Source organism: Archocentrus centrarchus, chromosome 13 (assembly GCF_007364275.1).
Source record: "Archocentrus centrarchus isolate MPI-CPG fArcCen1 chromosome 13, fArcCen1, whole genome shotgun sequence".
NCBI lineage: Eukaryota > Metazoa > Chordata > Actinopteri > Cichliformes > Cichlidae > Archocentrus > Archocentrus centrarchus.
The window spans coordinates 17356323-17380169 of record NC_044358.1 but is presented as its reverse complement, the minus strand read 5'-3'; the positions used below and the strand labels follow the sequence as shown (position 1 = coordinate 17380169).

At 41.4% G+C, this 23847-nt stretch overlaps 1 protein-coding gene across 1 annotated transcript; it reads right to left on the bottom strand.

The window, feature by feature from the left end:
• Positions 1-16559: 16559 nt before the first annotated feature.
• LOC115790386 (olfactory receptor 11A1-like) lies at positions 16560-21109 on the bottom strand. Its single transcript, XM_030744223.1, has 3 exons — positions 20974-21109; positions 20325-20448; positions 16560-16590 (listed from the first exon to the last, which is right to left on the bottom strand). The coding sequence occupies exons 1-3, from the start codon at positions 21107-21109 to the stop codon at positions 16560-16562; spliced, it is 291 nt and encodes a 96-aa protein (XP_030600083.1).
• Between the last annotated feature and the right edge of the window lie 2738 nt (positions 21110-23847).

The following is a 23847-nucleotide window of genomic DNA, read 5'->3' as shown; positions in this document are numbered from 1 at the left end:
ACGCAATGGTGCAGTGGTGTGGATTCTTTGGCCATCGGCAGTCAGACGGCAGCGCTCAACTATTTGAAAAGCGTACGCTGGGTGTTACCCCCCTCCCCCCTGTTGTACGCTTTGTATGCTCTGGAAAATGTAGATATTTATTAAACGTCCCTTACCAAAGTCGCTCTAAAACATTTTGACATATTTTTGAGCGCAGTGTACCACATAAAATTGTTTCAAGGTCAGTAAGCACAACAAGAATTCACACATAAGGTGCACCGGATTATAAGGCGCACTGCCAATTTTTGAGGAAATTTAAGAATTTTAAGTGCGCCTTATAGCTTGAAAAATACGGTAATTAAAACTGAAATATAAGCTTCTGTTTTGGGTTTGTATATGTTAACATCTGAAGAGTCAGTGCTTACTCATCTGAAGTGTCAGACCTCTGATGTGCAGCCGTGACAGCAGCACTATGAGAGCGCACTCAGAGATAAAATTATTAACTGGAATTATAATGTTTATCTTCCAACCCTGTCCCACTCTATTCAAAATAACACCGTTCTATGAACCTGTTTATGGTAAACTATTTTGAAATCAAAAGATAAGCTGTAGGCCTAATTACAGTCGTCCTCAGTTTTTTTGTGAACATTGTTATTATTTCAACACAACACATCACTGCTAAAGATATTTGTTGTTGTGTTGATGCACTTCTCTTATGAATCACACAACTCATCCAACAGTTTGTACTTGATCAGTCAGAACCAGTGTTGCCAGATCTCGTGACAGAAACAAGCAGCCAGCTCTATGAAAACAAGCTCAAAAGAAGCCCAACTGGCAACCCACAACATTGTTTAAAACTGAGGCCACTTTTAAACAGTATAGCTCAATAGTAGTACAATTCATTCCTTTGTTTTGTCTCATTGTGAAACCCATGATTCTTAGCCTCATGGAAGAGAAGGGTGCACAGTTTTTAGTGTGTGCTTCTCTGTATTAGCATGTTGAACTAAATCAGCATGTGAGCACATATTTCACACTTGCAAAATCTGCAGAATGCCTTTGATACGTCTCCCATCAGGACCGCAGCTACCCCACATACACACACACACAACACATCCTATCAAGGGTTATTGTGTTCATGCCTGCAGATCTCACTTATTTATGGACTTGTAAAATACAAGACTTCTATTACAGGCTTTTATCTTCCATCAATCACAAACAAAAACATGTGCGACTGTGTATCGGGGGGCGACAGGATGAGGGGACGTGAAGGAGCACAGGGGCAACTAATCAGCGCCATGCCTCTGTTATTGATCATATCATATGTACAGCTGTTAAATACAGAAAATGCCAACTAGAGAAATCATTTCGCCGCATCGCTTGAGAGGGACCTGGCTGCAGGCAAGAGGGCGCCGCCATACCTCAACTCTATTCCGGAACTCCACAGGAAGTTGGTCTTCTTCGTGAGTTCATTACTGGGAAATTGCCGGAGTCACTTCCTGAGCCAAATTCCAGTCCAGTAAGTTACGGTAATGCACCTCTTAGCTGGTTTGCCAACCGCTATTAAAACCACAACAACAACAAGAAGACGAACTGCTGCTGGAAATAATCTCTTGTCCTCAGCCAGGTCCCACTCCAAAGAATGCCCACTCTTAAAATGCACTTTTAAAAGGTAAGGAGAAGTAAATGACAAATTATCACGTTATGTTCACTAAGGTGTACTTCTGTGTTATCTGACCATGTAGTTCAGGGATCCTCAAATCCAGGGCTCGAGGTCCGGTGTCCTGCAGGTTTTAGATGTGTCCCTGAGCCAACACACCTGAGTCAAATATAGAAGTTATTAACAGGACTCTGGAGACTTGACTGCATACTGAGGAGGTAATTCAGCCTTTTGACTCAGGTGTGTTTTCTTTTTCTGTTCTTTTTTTTTTTTTTTAACACTAATTTTTGCTGTTTTTACGTTGGAGGTTAATGGGGTTTGCAAGTGTGAGACACACTATACTGCCAAAAGTATTCGCTCAAATGCCTTCACTCACATGTGAACCTGAGTAACATCCCATTCTCAATAGGATGGTGTTACGATGTGGGCCCACCCTTTGCAGCTATAACAGCTTCAACTCTTCTGGGAAGGCTTTCCACAGGTTTAGGAGAGTTTATGAAAATTTCTGACCATTCTTCCAGAAGCACATTTGTGAGGTCAGACACTGATGTTGGAGAGAAGGCCTGGCTCACAGTCTCCACTGTAATTCATTTTAAAAGTGTTTTAGTGTTGGAGTTCACTGATCTCCTAAGAGCGTCCCCTTTGAGGGGTGAGTGAATACTTTAGAAACAGTGTATGTGAGATAAAACTGTCTGCAGAAAACATAATGAAGACAGTGGCAGTGGGTCATGCCCAACTCAATACAGAAAATACTTTTTGAAATGACTTACAGGGAAAGAAGATGTGTTTTGGAGGACAAGTGTAAAGAGCTGGATAAAATACATTTACATGCATATTTGAGGGTCGGTATCTTGGCTGGGGTCTATGATAGGATGAATCAACAGTCAAAATATGGGATGGAAAGACGAGCAGGGCTTTATTTTGTGCCGCAATGTGTGGAGAATTTTTATATTTTTTAATATTTAAGAGTCAAGAGCTATAAGAAATAAGAGAGACAAGCTGGCAGTATTAGGAGAATGTGGGACAAGTGGCCAGAGCAACTGCCACTATTCTATAACCCAGGCCCTAATGAAATAGCAAAGAAAGGCTAGTGGCATTCAGAGGTCAGTGCCCATTCAAGCAATATATGTCTTCCAAACAAGCTCAAAAAGTAATAAATAAATGTTCATTTCAGGCTAAAAAACAAGCGCTTAAACAAACTGTATTTTCAAAAATCCAATCATCTGTATGACTCATTTGTCTGGATTTTAAGTCACAGGATCAATTTGGCCCTGAACAAAAGAGGTGTCTCGTGTGACTCAGGAACTCATTACTGAGAATTTATTGAGAAACGAACATAAGGACCATAAACGACCTGAAAATGTAAATTAACGAACTATAAAAATAAAATAAAACCGATGGATTGTTTTAAACCAGGGGTCTCCAAACTTGCGGAGACCGCATCCGGCCCCGCCCACTTCCGGTCCGCGAATTGATGTCAAAAATAACAGTTTGGCCCTTTAAGTTACTTTTTTGATATTTCGCCTTCCCCTCCAATTACGAGGGTTAAGCGAAATGTCAAAAAATTAACTTAGCACCACGCTAATGCTAATTAGCATTAGCACCATGCAAATGCTAAATCGCAAGCTAATGCTAATTAGCATTAGCTTGCTACTTGCACTTTGGGTCCATTTTTAATCGCTAATCAGTGATTAAAGCATAAAAATATTCTGAGGGAGGGGACACACACACACACACACCAAACAATCGCTAGTGCTAATGGCAACCCCCGCTGGTGTGGTTACCACCAGACTGTGGTGTGATCGTTCTGGTGGCTACAGCTGACGTAAAGAAAACAGCTGACATTCTCTGCTCAGCGAGTAAAACGCGCACGCGCAGCCACATAAACAAAGAAGGCGTGGAAAAAAATTAACAGCGATGATCCACTCGTTTTAAATCATGCCTGAAATTTTCATTTGATCTTCCTTTTTCCTCTTACTTCTCCTCGCGTTCATGCCGGTCTTGTGCGAAATTCTGTTGGCAGTATGCAGCCAGAGAAATCTGGCTGTAATACACACTCATTCTAAAGTCTGAAAGGGGTGCGAAAAAGCATAAAACTTAAACTGGGACTGAAGAAAAACCATAAAAGACATTGAAAGGATAAATTCAAGCTGAATAGTTCAATGTCTTGGCATTGTTTTAAATTTTGAATGGTGTCTGTAGCTAAAAGTATGTGGAAGTAGTTAGAGTTCAAAGAGGGGCTTGAATGAGGATTTGAACAGTATCTGAACCAGAATTCACACTAAAAATAAACAGTGCCTTTAAAAATGTCATGTGACTACCTAATTTGCATATGGAATGTTGACCTTCTGGAACTCTTACATTATCATTTGCATCACAAAGGACTTTGACTAAAGTCTTTGATCTTTTAGTCTTTCAAACCTTTTAGTAGGGAAGAGAAACCAAGGGAATGCATTTTCAGTCTAGAAGTCAGTTTGCTCACAGCTTTAAATTTTGCACTGCTCAAATGTTCAGCATAGGTTAAGAAATATTTGAGAATATTTTTAAACCTTATACATAAAAACAGAGCGATGGCAGCTCAAAATCAACAGCCAGGAGAAACCTCCAATCAACTTTTAATGAACGAACAAGACCAAGAAGTTGAAAATATGCAGGACCAGCCCAGCATGCAGCTCGAAAAGGATTATTGGCAAATAAAGTTTAATAAAGCACAGGAGCGCATTGAATGCTTGATGCGGGAAAACCAACATGGGAGAGCTCAGTACAAAAATGCATACCAGTGGTACCAGGACACGAAAAGAAAACAACAAGAGCTGCAAGCAATGTTTGATGAAGCAATGCAAAAAAAAGGAGAGGAGCAGGACGTATTTGAAACTAAATACAGAGAGCTGGAGGGCAGGTACCGTGAAGTGGAAGCGTCACATGCACAAATGCAGCGCCAGCTCCATGAGTCTGAAAGAAAAAATCAAGGGCAGCAAATACTGCTTGATGAAGCCCAGGTAAAATTTAATGAACTTCTAATACAGAAAGAACAACACAAAACTAAATGCACTGCGATGGAGTGCAAGCTTCGTGAAGTGGAAGCGTCACATGCACAAATGCAGCACCAGCTCCATGAGACTGAAAGAGAAAATCAAGGGCAGCAAAAGATGCTTTATGAAGCCCAGGTAGCATTTAATGAACTTCTTAAACAGAAAGAACAACACGAAGGTAAGTGCACTGCGATGGAGTGCAAGCTTCGTGAAGTGGAAGTGTCATATGGACAAATGCAGTGCCAGCTCCATGAGTCTGAAAGAAAAAATCAATGGCAGCAAAAGATGCTTTATGAAGCCCAGGTAAAATTTAATGAGCTTCTAAAACAGAAAGAACACCACAAAACTAAATGCACTGTGATGGAGTGCAAACTTCATGAAATGAAAGCATCGCACGCACAAATGCAGGGCAAGCTCCATGAGTCTGAGAGAAAAAATCAAGGGCAGCAAATAATGCTTGATGAAGCCCAGGAAAAACTTAAAGAAATTATTAAACAGAAAGAACAACAGGAAGGTAAGTGCACTGCGATGGAGTGCAAGCTTCGTGAAATGAAAGTGTCACACACACAAATGCGGCACATGCTCCATGAGTATGAGGGAAAAAATCAAGGGCAGCAAATAATGCTTGATGAAGCCCAGGAAAAACTTAAAGAAATTCTTAAACAGAAAGAAGAACAGGAAGTTAAGTGCAGTGCGGTGGAGTGCAAGCTTCGGGAAATGGCGGGCATGTACAAACAGATGAAGTGCAAGTTTTGGAACGCTGAGAAGAAAAATAAAGGCTTGCAAGTACCACTGCGAAGAAAAGCACATATGTTGAAAAGGAAGAAAATTAAAGAGAGAAAAGTCCAGAACAAGCTCGAAGACATGGAAACAATGCACACAGAGATGCAATGCAAGCTCAAAGCCATTCAGAAAGAAAATGAAGGCTTGCAAGCAACTCTTGATGGATCATTGGCAAAAAATAGAGAAATACTGAAAGAGAACAAACAACTTGTAGAAATGCAGAGAGAGATGCAAGATATTCTCCAAGACTTTGAGAGGAAAAATACAGAACTGCATGTATTTTATAATGAACTCAAGGTCAAAAGTGATAAAATGGAGGAAGAAAAGGTAGAGATGCAGTCCAGGATCACAGAAATGGTGAAAAAAAATGCAGAGCTGCAAAATCTCTGCGATGTACATCAGAGAAACAGTGAAATGCACGAGGAGCTGCAAAACACAAATAAAGACATGCAGCGTACGCTCCAAGAAGTGCAGAGGAGAAATGAGTTAAAAAGAATGTATGACAAAGTACATCAAACCAATAAAGACATGCATGAGGCAAACAAAACACAGGAGGAGAAATATAACGAACTGAATGAAAAGTCTGCAGAGAAGCAGGAAAAAATGGAAGAAAAGCTTAAGGAAATCTGCAAGAAACTTGAGGAGCAGAACACAGAAATCACTGAGCTGAAAAACCTCATACAGCTCAAAGATCAGCAGGAATCCAGCCAGAAAAAGAAAAAGAAAAAGGAAAAATGCTTTTGGTTTTTCTAGAATAACTCCACTGCATCTTCAGTTCCACCTGGACAACACTAGCCTCATCTTCCTCCACCTCCTTCACTTTGACCGCTCCTCTCTGCTTCTCTCTCCCCCCCCCTACCCATCCTCTATCCCTTTCTTCTTTCTCCCCCCCCAACTGGTCTCGGCAGATGGCTGCCCCTCCCTGAGCCTGGTTCTGCCTGAGGTTTCTTCCTGATAAAAGGGAGTTTTTCCTCCCCACTGTCGCCTAGTGCTTGCTCATAGAGGGGGTTGTTGGGGGTTTCTCTTCTCCATTCCTTTCCTCTTTTCTATCCTGTTTTTTTTTTTTTTAACCAGGTAAAATGTTTGAGAACCAGTTCTCATTTACAGACATGACCTGGCTTTTCACCTCTTTTACCCTTCTATCTTTCCTTTACTCTTTATTCCTTATCATCCCGAACCGGTTTCTTCATTCTTGATAAAGGATCAATAAAGGGAATTATATGCCATCAAAAATAATTATTTGTGGATGTCTAAATTCTTACCATAAGATAATAAGATAATGTTTATTTGTCACATGCACAGTTATACACAGTACAATGCAGAGTGAAATGTATTTTGTACCTGCAGCCATATATACACATATATATATAAATACGAAGAATAAAAAGAAGTAATTCACACTATACACACTATACATGGAATTATAGAATATTATAATAATTTACATTGTGCAAACACAAATATTAAAGTTGTATAAAATTTGTAGTGACCAAAAAGCATTTTTATAGTATGAAAATGATGATTATGCCAATCCTTATGAAAATGACCAGAATTATGGATTCCATTTACCCTAGCTAAGACTTACAGCAAACTAGTGAAGCAATGGTCCACAGCAGCACTGGCCTCACAGCTAAAACCGCACCTCTGTTTTGTCAGCTCCATGTAACAGAACAATAAAAGTTGCCATTCTAGTGTTCTAGTTGTTGGCCATGTGCACATTTAATCCTCCAGAGCAGAGGTCCCCAACCCCCGCGCCATGGGTCATTTGGTACCGGGCCGTGCAAGACTAAATAACTTACATTATTTCCGTTTTACTTATCTGAGGCCGAACGTTTTATTTTGAAAATCTGGCAGATCCTCTCCGTTACATCCGTCTATGACTCTCTCTTGACATGTGTCAAGACACTTGTCTCAGTCACGTGATAGTCACCGCTAAATTTAAACCCACAAGCTTTGCTGGTTCCCGTACCTGTCTAACGAAATAGGTTGGTTGACCTACGTGTAGCGACTACAAAGGCCTAAGTCGCTTGAGAGGAAATACTGGGAACTGTCTATTTGTGTGACGCGCAGCCTTCGCTCCTAACAAAGTACGCTGAGCCCACGATGAGTTTGTGTCATGTTTATTGATCCACCGCCAAGCTTGAATCTAAATGAGGATCATCAGCGAAACTGGCAAACAAACAATACATACGAGCTTCGTGCTTCATGCATTACTTTGCATGGAGTTACGTTACATTGCGGTGCGTTGCGGTCAACAAAAATTACGGCCACCCAGCTAACCTCTCTCCTCCATTTCCTAAGCAGGTGAGTATGACACCCCTTTAACCCTGTCAGCTGTTACACCCACACCATGTGATCCATGCATCAATACGTCACCACGACCGCTGGCGTGATATCAAAACACAACTTAAGACAAAATGTATCTGGCACCTACACTACGTTACACTCGTTTAAATATTTGAGTGCTCAACAAGAGTAGAAAAGCGTCATATATGAACCAGTCCATTTACCATTTTTATTTAGCAGCACGGGGATAGCAGTGAGGCGGACCCAGCCATCAAGCATACTCTCCGGTGCTCCACACTGCAGCTCTGCAGCCAATCTCCCTGTGAAATCAAAGTTTGTATTTGTCGCGTTGTTAGGGACAACACTTAGGGGCTCGTCACACGGGGAGCGACGTCGCTCGCTCTCCATTCATTTCCTATGGAGCTTGTGCGATGAGGCGACAATCGCTTGCCCTCCTCCAGCTAAGCGACCGGCGACATTCGTGCATGTGAAATTTCGAGCTCGTACACGTAGACGTGCACACGTGACCAGGCGACGCGACACAACAAAGTTGGAAAATGTTCTACTTTTGTCGCTGTCGTGTGGCACTAAACCAATCAGCGAGCGTTTCATTGACTGACCAATGAGCGGAGAGTACGCTACACGCTGCAGTCTGCAACCACTTTCAGCATGAAGGAAAGCATCGTTTTATCTATGTTTGACTTTCCTATATTATATGACACTTCACGCAGTGATTATCGAGTTACACATAAAAGGCAGCCATATGAGAACGTGTTGGTGTAACACTAACGTTAAACAGACGGATAGAGAGGACTTTTGTGCTAATATAGGATGAACCCAAGGTTGTCTTTTTCTTTTGTAGAGGAGACTTAACAGCAAGATTTCTGTCAGTTCCAATAAAATCTTCTGACTCATCTTTATTGCCGTATCTGACACGGACTGCTTTTAAAATGTCTAAATCCCTCCAGTTTCATAACCAATCACATTTCTTGGAGACAAGTGACGTAAGAGCCCGATTCGCAAAGCTGCTGTCGCTATCGCGTCCCGTGTGTTCGGTTTCACCCCAGTGGCGATGCGGCCCATTCGTCGCTGTCGTTTGTCGCTCCCCGTGTGTCGAGCCCATTAGTGAGCTGCGAGAGACGACACAGACACGCCTCTCCAGTTTGGAACCCTGTCCCTTTATTAAAATGTTCCCCCACCCTCTTCCATTACATGACCCACAACAAATGTTCCTACCCCCTAACTGAGCTGATACTACATCCCCCTTTCTGAGACAAGTAACATTTTTTCTAAACTCCAACTGTATCATGTCAACTTAACATTTCAAAGTGCAAACCATTTTCTGTTTCTAATTCTAGTATGGACAGTTCTTTTTTTTCAGTTTAACAATTATAACATCATTTAAAACAATTTTTTTTCTTTTTTTTTTTTTTTTCTAGAGAAGGGTGGGGTAGACTACCCATCCCTTCTGCCAAGTGTGGGGATTATTCTGCCCCATTGCCCACTCGGCTCTCTGTACCTTAACTTATGTACAAACAAAGTCCTGGAAGTGACTAGGGACCTTCCTGTTTCTGATGGGGTAACGATGCTCAGGCGTTTGGCTCTGCTGATGTGGTTGAACTTGAGCCTCTGGTGAAGGGGGTGTTCTGGCTGTGTCTGTCGCTGTGACTCCGTCTGTTAGCATGTCAGGAAGGCTAGTCGCAATGTCAGGAGCCACCGGGGTTGGGGAGAGATGGAACCTGTTTCTCCATAGGATGCCCCGAGGTGTCTCCACAATGTAGGATCTTGGTGTGTCTGCAGGGGACATCACTGTGCCTCGCTCCCCAATGTTCTTTACCCACACATTCTTACCAGGATGGAGATGTGTTATGACATGTGTTCTGTATCTGTGGTCATAGTTGCGTTTCTGTTTTCTCCTGTATGTATTTTCTGTCTCTCTTAGCTTGTCCCAGTCCAAACATCTTGGCTGGAGTTGGGATGGTGCTGTAGGAACAGATGTTCTGATCCTTCTTCCCATGAGAAGCTCTGTGGGACTGTATCCATTCGCCAGTGGAGCAGCGCGGTAGGCCATGAGGGCGAGATAGGGGTCGGTTGACTTTTTTAGAAGACCCTTAATGGTTTTCACTGCTCTCTCAGCCTCCCCGTTGCTCTGAGGACTGGACGTCACATGGTTGAAGCCCCATTCCTGTGCGAAACGTTGGAAACTGTCACATGAAAACTGGGTCATTATCCGAACGTACAATTTCAGGAATACCATGACGAGCAAAGATCGATTTAAAGTGCTGGATCATTGCTTCTGAAGTAGTGGATGATAATTTGCCAACTTCAAAGAATCTGGAAAAATAGTCGACAATAAGAAGGTAATGCTGGTTACCATACTGGAAAAGATTGGCTCCGACAGTGGACCATGGTCTGGCTGGAAACACTGTTGGCATCATTGGTTCTTTAAAGTTTGTTCGCTCTCGTGCACAAGTGTCACAGTTCTCAATCAACTGTTGCAGTTTCTTGCTAAGTCCTGGCCACCACACCAACTGCTTAGCACGCTCACTGCATTTTGTCATGCCCAAATGTCCCTCATGCAATTTGCACAACATCTCTGCCTGGAGAGATGCCGGGATGACAATTCTCCCTCCTTTTAGTAGCACTCCATTTTGTACTGTGAATTCACCTGAAAATGGCATCTAGGGCCGGATTGCCTCTACCACAGAAAATTTATCTGGCCAACCCTCTAAACAATGTGTCTTGAGCTGGCGGAGTGTAGGGTCATTGTCTTGGTGTGTTTGAATCTCCCTGAGCCTAGGCTCTGTGACTGGTAGATTTGCCATGACTGTATTGACATAGAGGTTTATTTCTTCCTCCTGCAATCCATCTGCTGTGCTAGTCACCGGAGCCCTAGAAAGCACATCTTCTGTTGCAATGTCCTTACCGGACACATGTGAGATCGTTTACGAGAACCTCATTAGTCTCATTCTGAGACGCTGTATTCGTGGTGGGAGCATGTCTAATGTCTTTGAGCCCAGCAAAGAGACCAAGGGCTTGTGGTCTGTTTCCATATGTAAGTTTTTCCCAATAAGAAACTCTACGAATTTCTCACAGGCCCATGTGGAGGCCAGTGCCTCCTTTTCGATTTGGGCATACCTCTGCTCAGTGCTTGTTAAGGACCTGGAAGCATATGCTACTGGTTTCCAGTCCTGGTCTGTTTGCTTTTGAAGGAGGACAGCACCCAAGTCAAATGATGATGCATCAGCAGAGACCCGTGTCTCAGCATTTGGGTCATAAAGTGCCAATCCTGGTGGTGTTGTAAGTTCCTTTCTAATTACCTTAAAACCTTCCTGCTGTTGGGAGCCCCACATCCACATATTTGACTTTTTCAGCAGGTCTCTCAGTGGATGGGTTTTCTCAACCAGGTGGGGTATGAATTTCCCCAGATGATTTATATTCCCAGCAGCCCTCTCACCTCGCTGATGTTGCGGGGTTCTCTCATGGCCTTGACTGCGTTCACCTTTTCTGGGTCTGCGCTCACTCCTGATGCTTCAATCACCTGCCCCAGAAACTTGATTCTGCTCTTGGAAAACTCACATTTTTCGTTCAGTGTGACCCCAGCCTCCTGAAGTCGTGACAGTGCTGCACGTAGCCTCTCGTCATGCTTCTGTTGAGTAGCTCCCCAGATGAGTACATCATCCATCTGGCACAAAACGCCCTCCAGACCCTCAAGGGTTTGTGTCATACGCTTCTGGAAGTGCTCTGGAGCAGAAGAAATTCCGAAGCATAGGCGATTGTAACAGTACCTTCCAAATGGAGTTATGAAGGTAGTGAGCAGTGAAGATTCTTTTGAGAGTGGAATCTGCCAGAATCCAGAATTCGCATCTAGCTTCGAAAACACTTTGGCTCCTGCCAGCTGTCCCAGTGTGTGCTCTACGGAGGGAAGCGGGTGTCTTTCCCTCATGACTGATTTGTTCAGTTCAGTGAGATCAGTGCATATTCTCACCTTACCTGTTCGTTTGGGTACTACTACCATAGGTGCACACCACTCGGTTGGTCGTTCCACCTTGGAGATGACTCCCTGCTGCTCCATGCGGTTTAGTTCTTCTTTGACCTTAGGTAGGAGAGGGAGAGAAATGCGTCTGGGAGTAGAGAGAGAAAAAGGTTTAGCGTCTGGTTTCAGGACAATGTCATACTCGCCCTGCATCTTCCCTAGGCCTTTGAATAGCTTTGGGAATTCTGCTTTTACTGTTTCATCTGAGACTAGGCTGATGGCATCCAGCCTAGCTACCAACTGCAGCGCTACAGCAGCTAAACGGCCTAACAGTGGTGTGGCCAGCTCCTCCACCACATAAACTTCCTGTGAGATGCTCTTTTGTCTTTTCTTTAGTATGGCAGTACATTGTCCTTTTACTTTCAGTGGCCTTCCTCTTGGCCCCTTCAGGGCCTTTGAAACTCTCTTCAGTCTGCTGAGTTGGTCCGGGCTGCACATCAGTTACGTCGGCACCTGTGTCTATTTTACACACAATGTTGCTGTGATCCATTTTTATCTCTGTCATCCATGGGCCCTCATCTGTAATAGCTGTGAGTGAACCCAGAACTGCGGCCTCATCTCCTACCTCTTCTGTCAATATTGCTACGTTCCCGTCATTAAGCCTTTTAGCTCTACACACTCTGGCGTAATGCCCTTTTTTCTTACAGTGGTTGCACACTGCTTCCTTAGCTGGGCATTGGTGCAAGCTGTGGCCCTTCATATCTCCACATCGTCTGCACTGTGTGTTTCTGATGGTCTTTTTCCATGCTGTTTTACTAGCTGACATGGATGACTGTGGCTTAACTCGTGTGCTTTTGCTGTCTGCTCGCTGGTGTGAATGCACGCTGTCGAGCTGTGTGCTTAATGCATCTCCTTTAAAATTTTTCTTTAGCATTTCTTGTTGTTTCTTTATTTGCTCACTCTGTCTTGCTCTGGTGGCTGCCTTGGAGAGTGTTAATTCAGGGTCCATTTGCAATTGTTCAGACAGTTTAGTGTCTCTTAGGCCAACTACTAGTCTGTCTTTCACCATTTCATCGTGCAGAGCTTCATATCCACAATGTTCGGCAAGGCAATGCAGTGCAGCAATAAAACAATCGACTGACTCACCCGGCTCTTGCTGCCTCTGATTGAATTTTGCTCTGTCAAAGATGAAGTTTCTCCGTGTTATGAAATGAGCATCTAATTTGTCTTTAACTGTGCTGAATTCGCTCGCTTCAGTAGGACTCAGATGCAGAGAGGTCAGAATATCCTTTGCCTCCTCTCCCATCGCGTAGATCAGCGCATTCACCTGGTTTTCGTCGGCCTGCGTTTCCAAATCGGACGCAATTCGAAACCTCTCGAAGCGCTTGATCCACTTGGGCCAGTCTTCAGCCTTGAAAGTGAACTTTTCCGGCGGCGGGACTTGAAACAGGCTCATGTTTCTCTGCTGCTGCTTAAGCTCACCTCGCGGCTATGCTGATTTTCGGAGCTCCTCTTTTTTTTTTTTTCTTCTTTTCTAAAGCAGGAAAAAATCCAGTGCATATTCGCATCGCACTTCTGACACCATGTCACGTTGTTAGGGACAACTTAGTGAGCTGCGAGAGACGACACAGACACGCCTCTCCAGTTTGGAACCCTGTCCCTTTGTTAAAATGTTCCCCCACCCTCTTCCGTTACATGACCCACAACAAATGTACCTACCCCCTAACTGAGCTGATACTACAGTATTGGTGTGTGCTGGCCAAACTCAGCCAACCCACAGGCTAGCAAAAATAAGCAGCAGAGGAACAAGCTCAGGGCTCACACCATAGGCGTAGGAACCGGGGGGGCAGGGGGGACGTGCCCCCCCCCCCCAATATTGGAGACAGGCGCATTTGTCCCACCTAGAAATTACACTTCGGAGGAGAAAAAATTTTAACTCGTGTGCTTTTATTTTGAAGGCGCAACATAGCGTCATGCCACTGCGCTCCCCCCGCCCCCCTCTGAAGGCTCAGAGTGTTTGGGAGCGGAGACCGCGGCAGGAGTCAGAAACTCTTTGAATGAGGTAAAACGGTCTGTTGGGAATGTTACTATGAATATGGTTGTTTGTCACTTTACTTTCATACAGAGGATAAAGTTTACTTACTGGACAAGAAGTCAACTTACAATTAATTTCAAATGAGAGGTGGATAATAATTTTGGCTCTTCTGCTTAGGCCAATGATTTTAACCTTTTGTGTACCCGTTTGGCTAAATGCAGGGCTGTAAAGAGGCACACAGCTCGTCTATTAAATGTGAGAGGTATCACTTTTATTTATTTCTTTTGGTTATTATTAATTTTACTGATATTTATTTTGATTTATTAGATTAGAGTTTCAAACTGAATAGGCATATTTTAATAGGTGTTTTTTTAACTTAAAAAGTGAATAATTTGTTCATTACATTATGAGGATTTTTTTCATGTCAGAATGTTGTTTAATTAAAGAACCAGTTTTGTTGCCAATGCACAACTGCACACACTAACAGCACCTTGAGATGCTTTAGTGTCTGTGTCAGTTCATTTCACCAGAGACAATCATGGCAAGTGCAGGAGGCAAGCGTAAGCTACAGACTCACTCTTACAAAGAAAAATTTGAGATTATAAAAGCAAATCCAGAGATGAAGCAGAAGCAATTGCAGTGAAAATTCGATATTAGACCCCAAACTGTCGGATATTTTGAAGAAATGGATTTTATCTGACTTAAACTTATAACAAATTTTATTTTTTTTACGCTGGATGAAATTCCATTAGGCATTTGAGCCTGACTGAGGAGATTTGTACTCTATGCATGTTTTTGAGGCGCATCTTATTTTGAAGGCACGTTCAAACATTACCATGGTGACCAGAGAGTGTTGTAGCGTATTTATCCCCACACCTTAAAGGCCGGTCCGTGGAAATCCAAAAAGGACTTTTTTGATTCTAATTGTCAGCTACTGAATGATGAAACTTAAAAAACATTATGTTTAAAGAATTTGATGGTAATCATTTCCATACCCAGCTGTATATTAAAATTAATGAATGGCTTTAAAAATCAGACCTGAAAGAAATGGAACTGATTTTATGAGCAAAGCTGAAGAGAAAAAAAATGCACACACCAACGTAAGGAATGTTTCTGCAGGAAAATAATACCATGCGACTGTAACGGGATTGATTCCTGATCGTATAGATTACTGAAGACGACAGCTCACTCAGGTGGTTTGGGACATTTATTTTCTGCAGAAGAGATTAAAAGACATGAATCCACTTTTGTACACCTTTTCCCATGCACTCTGCTCCCTCAGCAGCACAGAACAACACTGTCTAAAATAATTTTCTTTTTAAATTAAATTTTCAACAATAAATTTCCTCACAAAAGTGGAAATAAACTAACAAGAGGAGAAAAAACGTCACCTGGTGTCCACAATAACACATAACCATATAATGCAGAGGGACAGAATTAAAGAAATGAACAGAAATAAAATGTATAACTTAAAATAAAAACATACCTGCAGAAGAGATTAAAAGACATTAATCCACTTCTGTACTCCTTTTCCCATGCACTCTGCTCCTAAACATGCAAATAAGAGCGGTGTTTAAACAAGCTGTACTGCATGAATACACGCTGGGCAGCGAACTGGCGGTCATGTTCACGCCAAACAAAATGACAGGAAACACGTCTATAAAACTTATAATAGTGGTCTAAACAGCCCAGAAATGCTTCACAACATACAAATAAACAATGGTAAATAACATGTGCCAGAGGCTTCAGCATACATGGCTACTTTCATGCAGAAAACAATGCTAAATCACAGCAGCAACTTTTCCCGCGACTTACCCTCAGCAGTGTATACACTGAGGGGAAGAATGAGGGGGGAAGCGACACAGGCTAAGAAGAGCTACGGAAGTCCAGGAGGCACAAACAAGGCAGAGTGCAGAAAGGCATTTCCCACAAGCAAAATCAATAAAACAATGACAAATTAAATATAGCTCAGTGAGATAAAATTCACAAATACTCAACATAACATGAATTTGAAATAATAATTAATAAAGTTCATTTTTAACTAAAGACCGTACAATAATTGCAGAAACAGACACCCAACAGTCAAAACGACCCCCTATGAACAAGCACTTGGCAACAGTGGGAAGGAAAAACACTGAGTGCATCAGGGGCATACCCAACCCCAACCCCACCCCAGCAGTCTAGGCCTACTGCAGCATAACAAAAGGAGGGTTCAGCATCACCTGATCCAGCCCTAACCATAAGCTTTATCATAAAGGAAAGTTTTAAGACTATCTTAAAAATAGAGAGGGTATCTGTCTCCTGAATCCAAATTAGGAGCTGGCTCCACAGAAGAGGGGCCTGAAAGCTGACGGCTCTGCCTCCCATTCTACAGCCTGATAACAAATTACAATAGTCCAGCCTAGAAGAAATAAATGCATGAATTAGCTTTTCAGCATCACTCTGAGACAGGATGTTTCTAATTTTAGAAATATTGCACAAATGCAAAAAAGCAGTTCTACATATTTGTTTAATGTGTGTATTGAAGGACATTTCCTGGTCAAAACAGACTCCAAGATTTCTCAGTGTTAATGGAGGCCAAGGTAATGCACTCCAGAATAAGTATGTGGTTAGATACCATGTTTCTAAGATTTGTGGGGCCGAGTACAAGAACTTTGGTTCTATCTGAATTTAGAAGCAGGAAATTAGAGGTCATCCAGGCCTTTATGTCTTAACACATTCCTGCAGTTTAACTAATTGATGTATGTCCTCTGGCGTCATGGATAGATTAAGCTGAGTATCATCTGCATATCAGTGAAAATTGATATGTTTTTAATAATACTGCCTAAGGGAAGCATGTCTAGTATAAATACAGTGCCTTGCGAAAGTATTCGCCCCCCTTGAACTTTTCAACCTTTTGCCACATTTCAGGCTTCAAACATAAAGATATAAAATTTTAATTTTTTGTGAAGAATCAACAACAAGTGGGACACAATCGTGAAGTGGAATGAAATTTATTGGATGTGTCAAACTTTTTTAACAAATAAAAAACTGAAAAGTGGGGCGTGCAATATTATTCGGCCCCCTTGCGTTAATACTTTGTAGCGCCACCTTTTGCTGCAATTACAGCTGCAAGTCGCTTGGGGTATGTCTCTATCAGTTTTGTACATTGAGAGACTAAAATTCTTGCCCATTCTTCCTTGCAAAACAGCTCGAGCTCAGTGAGGTTGGACGGAGAGCATTTGTGAACAGCAGTCTTCAGCTCTTTCCACAGATTCTCAATTGGATTCAGGTCTAGACTTTGACTTGGCCATTCCAGCACCTGGATACTTTTAGTTGTAAACCATTCCATTGTAGATTTGGCTTTATGTTTTGGATCATTGTCTTGTTGAAAGATAAATCTCCATCCCAGTCTCAGGTCTCTTGCAGATTCCAACAGGTTTTCTTCCAGAATGGTCCTGTATTTGGCCCCATCCATCTTCCTATCAATTTTGACCATCTTCCCTGTCCCTGCTGACGAAAAGGAGGCCCAAACTATGATGCTGCCACCACCATGTTTGACAGTGGGGATGGTGTGTTCAGGGTGATGAGCTGTGTTGCTTTTACGCCAAACATATCGTTTTGCATTGTGGCCAAACAGTTCGATTTTGTTTTCATCTGACCAGAGCACCTTCTTCCTCATGTTTGGTGTGTCTCCCAGGTGGCTTGTGGCAAACTTTAAACGAGACTTTTTATGGATATCTTTGAGAAATGGCTTTCTTCTTGCCACTCTTCCATAAAGGCCAGATTTGTGCAGTGTGCGACTGATTGTTGTCCTATGGACAGACTCTCCCACCTCAGCTGTAGATCTCTGCAGTTCATCCAGAGTGATCATGGGCCTCTTGGCTGCATCTCTGATCAGTCTTCTCCTTGTTTGAGATGAAAGTTTAGAGGGACAGCCGGGTCTTGGTAGATTTGCAGTGGTCTGATACTCCTTCCATTTCAATATGATTGCTTGCACAGTGCTCCTTGAGATGTTTAAAGCTTGGGAAATCTTTTTGTATCCAAATCTGGCTTTGAACTTCTCCACAACAGTATCTCGGACCTGCCTGGTGTGTTCCTTGGTCTTCATGATGCTCTCTGCGCTTTGAACAGAACCCTGAGACTATCACAGAGCAGGTGTGTTTATACGGAGACTTGATTACACACAGGTGGATTCTATTTATCATCATCAGTCATTTGGGACAACATTGGATCATTCAGAGATCATTCATTCCACTTCACGATTGTGTCCCCCTTGTTGATTCTTCACAAAAAATAAAAATTTTATATCTTTATGTTTGAAGCCTGAAATGTGGCAAAAGGTTGAAAAGTTCAAGGGGGCCGAATACTTTCGCAAGGCACTGTATAATTGGTTCTAGCACATAACCCTGTGGAATTCCATACTTAACTTTAGTATATGAAGAAGACTCCCCATTTACATAACAAACTGGAGTCTATTAGATAAATGCGATTCAAACCACTGCAGTGTTTTAATACCTATGGCAGTGGTGTCCAAACTACTGCCTGCAGGCCAAACATGGTCCAATCTTGGATTTTATATGGCCCACCCATCTTGTCCATACATGTGTTATTTTTGGCCCAAGCAATGAATACAACTCAACATGCAATTCCTCTTTTTAACTCATGGAGTAAGTAAAGTTTATTTATATAGCACTTAACAAGAACAAAGTTTACAAAGTGCTTTACAATACAGAATAAAATGCAACATTTAAACTGGTATAAATAGATAAAATTAAATAAAAGCTAGCCTGCACATGTGAGTCTTCAGTTTACAGTTTGCAGTGTCTCGCAGCAGATGTCTGCCAACTGCTTCAAAACCTCACAAAGTAGAAGACTGAATGATTAACCAATCACAGCCCATGCTGTGTGATGTCATTTGCCTTGGGTGGTGGTCATAGGTGACACAGTGTTGCCAACTTAGCGACTTTTCCTAACCCCAGCCAGCCCTGCACCACACCCTTCCCAGCTCTGCGGGAGGTCATGGTTGTTAGTACGGGTGTGAAAACAAAATGGTATGCAGCAGTTAGCGCGGGTGAATTCAATACCATTTTGGGGATTTTGCCTAAACAGGATAAGCAGAAGAGGATGGATGGATGGATGAAAAGGGCATGTTGCTGTTTGACTCTTCATTTCACCTGCAGTTGGAGCTGACTGAGCTTCAGTGTGACAGTCAACACTAGCATCTCTCTATCGCATTTTTACTGGTGTTGTGTATTTGCTTTCAGAGATATCTGGAGAAAGGGCAGCAGAAGATACAACAACTATAACATCACAGCTCTATAAAGATAGTTGATGTGGCCAAAAAAGATCAGGTTGATTATAATTTAAATTCAGTAACACATTCATGAGATGCCTGTCTCCCCTGTTTGTGTTTGTCTCTGTGTTCTTGGATGGGTGTTCTGGAATGTAATTTCATTGTATGTCTTGACGTATAATGACAATAAAATCATCTTGAATCTTGAAATCTTGAATGAAGATACTTGCAAAACAGGTCATTTCTTTATTTTATTTATAAGGCCTTCATAAATCCAGTTGACTATGATTATGCATCAAAAACACATAAAAACATCAGAAATCAGTTTTTTTTCCTTAAATCACTTTTTAGCTAAAGATTACTTTTTTGGCACAACACCAGCAGCTGGATAAGATCAAGTTTCCAGAGATCCGAACCTTTGCAAAGATTATGTTCAGCTTGTTTGGCTCCACATGTTTGTGTGTGCGCTGCACAGAGTTTCTCTGTTCTGAACCTAAACAAGAACCACTTGAGAACCAACCTAAGTGACACCCACCTACATGACATGTCTACCACTGCTCTGGAGCTGTGGTAGACATACAGCTGGAAATTCAGAGAGCATTTATGCCCCACATTTGGTTACTTCATGTTTGTTGCATGGAAATTAAAGTATTAAATAACAATATTTATATGCATCTTTTATTCTTTAAAATTATGTCATCAGGGACAGTTGGCCCTTTCACATTGTCAAATCTGGCCCTCCTTGAAAAAAGTTTGGACACCCCTGATTTAAATTGCAGGAAACAGCACCTACTGTTGCTTACAGACAAACTCAAAAACAGTTACAGACTAAAAGTAAAAAAGACAAACACCAAAAACCCCCAAAGAAAGCTTGTACATTAAACTTTAGCTCAAACTCGTATTAAAATAATTTTTAGAGTAGATAGGGTGCTGACATGTTAGTGTAAATTCACTAAGCAGAATAATTATATGTGGTAGAGTTAAAGTGGAGCATATGGGGCCGGTGACCATGTCATGGCCACAGTACAGGTGGGCCAGGTTTGTGTCTGACCAGCGGGGCTTTGTTGCATGTCTTCCCCTCTCTCTCTATTCACTCTACATGAAAGGCAAAAGTGGAGCATATTATATGTTAATCATCTGATCATGTAATATTCAGAAATGTTACACCTCATTTAGGTTATTGTTAGATTACTGTATTTTTTTCCCACAGATTCATTTTCATTTCACAATTATTTCACAATTATTTTAAGAAGCACACTCACAGTTCACAAGAATCTAGTCAGATATGAATGTTTTTGAATATCTTAAGGAGCTTATTTTTAATTTCTTTTGTCCTAAGACAGTACACAAAAGGATTCACGAGAGATGGACCGAGGATGTTCCCTATCAGTAAACCCTGACGTTCCTCTGGAGACAATGCCACACCTAATCTGGTCAAGATAACGATGACAAATATAGGAGAGTAAAAACACACTACACAAATTGCGTGACTCACAAGAGTGCTCCCCATTTTCTTTTTGTCATTATTTGAAGACAGTTTAACAAAAAATAAGATCCCACAGTATGAAAGACAAATGAAACTGAAAGTGAGAAATAAAACGAAAAATGACATCATGGCGCTTTGATTGAAATATTCATCAGGGTCGACACAAGTGGTTCGCATTATGGCAGCAAAGTCACAGAAATTGTATTTGAGCCTCGAGCTGCAGTGAGGGAGAGGAATAACTGTTGCAGGAAACAAAACAATAGTACAACAGCCAACAATCCACAAGATATATGTAAGAACAACAGTACGCGTATTTGTTAGATAACTGTGGTAATGAAAAGGATATATTATAGCAATTAATCGATCAAATGCCATAACTGCTAAAGCAAACCGCTCCATCACCATTCCTAAGTGGAAAACACACATTTGAATTAAGCACTCTACATAGGATATGGTATTAACACCAGCAAGTAGAACCCCAATCATTGTTGGAGTGGCACTAGAGGTATACAGTATATCAACTACAGCAAGGTTACAAATGAGAAGATACATGGGTTTATGTAACTGCTTGTCAAAAATAATGAAGAGGATATTTAACATATTAGCAACAACAGCTAGCAGATAGGCTACTAGTATAACTGCACCAACTGCCACCGGCCTTTTGACTGTGTCAAAACCACCTATAACAAAGTGTGTTACTTTGATTGAAGCATTCTGTAAAGACATATTTGATAGAATATTAAATCACAAGATGTTTCTTCTTTCTGACGTAAAAACCCAAAACAAAAATCCCCCAAATGTGTTCAAAGTAAAAGACTGCTTTCAAAGTAAAAGACTGTTAAATATATTTCAAATCTTTACCATTCATCCACAATCGCCAAGAAAAAATACAGCTCTGGTAAACCCAAACAGCTTTTGGTTAACCAGACGACCTTTAGGCTTTGACATTTTAAGTCTCACAAGAACATTATGTTTTCACCAGGCAGCTCCTTCATCCAATCACACTGCATACAGTGATGTACAGTCCTCTGTATTTCCATATCATCAGAGATCACAGCTACATGATGTCATCCACTCCAGTGGTGGGATGTGGATGGACTATGAATCTTTAATAACTTTTAATTCCACTAAAGTAAATCTCACAGCTTAAATGCTTTCATCAACTTTAATTTTGGCTCTTTTTATGAGCCAATGAGGAAACAATGATATTATAATTTTAACTACAAAACTATATCTTGGTATGGAGTCCTTCTTGGATCGTCAGAGAAAAAAAAAGGAGCCACATGTAAATCTACACTTTACATGTGGATCTTGAATTCTTTATAAACCATACTCTTAAATTCTTGCCTCGTCTCGAAGTAGAGATGAGACCCTCAGGCCACCAAACCAGACATCATCTTCCTTTCAATCGAGAATCAAGAATTATGCCAGCAAATTGCCCATAGAGAAACCCATCAAAAGTCTGGGATGATGGTATAATGCAGCTCTTAAGGATGGTGAACAGCTGGAGCAATTCAGTCAAGATACAATACATGGCCTCAAGCAGATTAATGAAACTGCTCTCCTGGGGAAACTGAAGTTGTGGTGTTTCCAGTCTGGTCTCCTGGCCCGCCTCATGTGGCCAATTACAATCTATGAGGTCACATTATCACACACCACGCGGCTGGAGAGACAGGTGAACGCTCCGCTGAGGAAGTGGCTCCTGCTGCCGAGATGCCTGAGCAGTGTGGGGCTGTATGGGAATGGGGCTCTCTCCCTGCCTAGCTCAAGCTTGGTGGAGGAGGACAAATGTGCCAAAGTTTGACTGCTCTCACTGAATGCCGGGATTTCCGAGTGAAAGGTGTGGCTCCTACCTTGGCAACAGGGAAGAAGTGGAAACCACAGATTGCTGTGGCAGATGCACAGGCTGCCACCCAGGATATAGTGGGCCACGTCCAATACAGCAGAGGAGGTCTTGGTTTAGGAAGACCAACACCCATATGGCAAACATCGACACTGACTGAACAGCGACACATGGTGGTAGCACAGATATGACACCAAGAAGAAGCAGTCATGTGTGCCAAAGCAGTCTCCCAAGCACAGCAAGGCCAGTGGACAAGGTGGGAGGGCATTGAGAGAAAGAAAATCACTTGGCACAAGATGTGGAACATGGAGACCAATTAGGATAAGTTTTATCATCAGGGCCACATATGATATTCTTCCCTCTTTAGCAAATTTACATCTTTGGGTAACATCCTGGTGGGTTGTAAGTGTTGTAAGTGGTCATCATCAAGGTCAACCCATCTCAGATGTCTCTTCATAACCCACTCATAAACACCAAGCTGATTCATCAGAGCTAGATTAAAAAAAAAAAAATCACAGTCAATGATCTTTGATAATAGCTTGAGAGCCATCCTTTATGATTTTAATGATACCATGTTTAGCTGTTTCCATATCATAAACAAAATTCTTTGGGTCATAAACTTTTGATCAGACAAAATTAATTTGCTCTTGTTCTTTCATTGGTTTCTGATATTTTACAAATAAAGACATATTTTAGTTAAGATAATTACTTTGATTTTATTAATTTGTAATAAAAAATATCTGAAGCACATTATCATCATATTAGGTGTTGCTCACAGACAGAAAATAAATACTCATGATTAAAATGTAAAAGAACCACGGACAGGGAATATCCATTCAAAACGCTGTTTGAGATTAAATGTAACATTTTGAAAATTCAATAATTTGGTTGTGTTAAGATCACCGAACCAATGCTTAAAATGTAACATTTACTGTAGTGTTTACAAGATGATTCTTGAATAGGATTCAACACTTCACAAACGTAAGTTAAGAAAGTGCATGAATATAAATATTCTGTCATTTTTGCAGTAAGTCGTTTAGAGCATTCTAGTCAGATGTGTCAACCTTTTTGAATATTTTAAAGATCTTAGTTTAAATTATTTTAACCCAAGAGATGGGTTGAGGATCAGTTATTTAAATATTTTTTGAATCATAATTATTATTTTCATTATTTTTTTTGCTATTTTCAGATATTACACATTAACCATGGGTTCTAAACATTTGATCAAACAAAACTTGAGATGTAGAAACTATAACACTGGCAAAATGATTCTTTGGTATTTTACGAGCAATGGGGCTGAAAGAAATAATTGATAAAGTTTATTAGCTTTTGTGGATAAAGTGATTATGAGTATTTACAACACTGAAAGAAAGCGCATAATGTTGCTCACAGACAATCTCAGAAACACTCTGACTAAAAGTTAATAAAGGGACTTGAACACAAACCCTTGTTTGAACTGAATTTTTGAGCTGTTAGGGTGCCAACATGTTAGCGT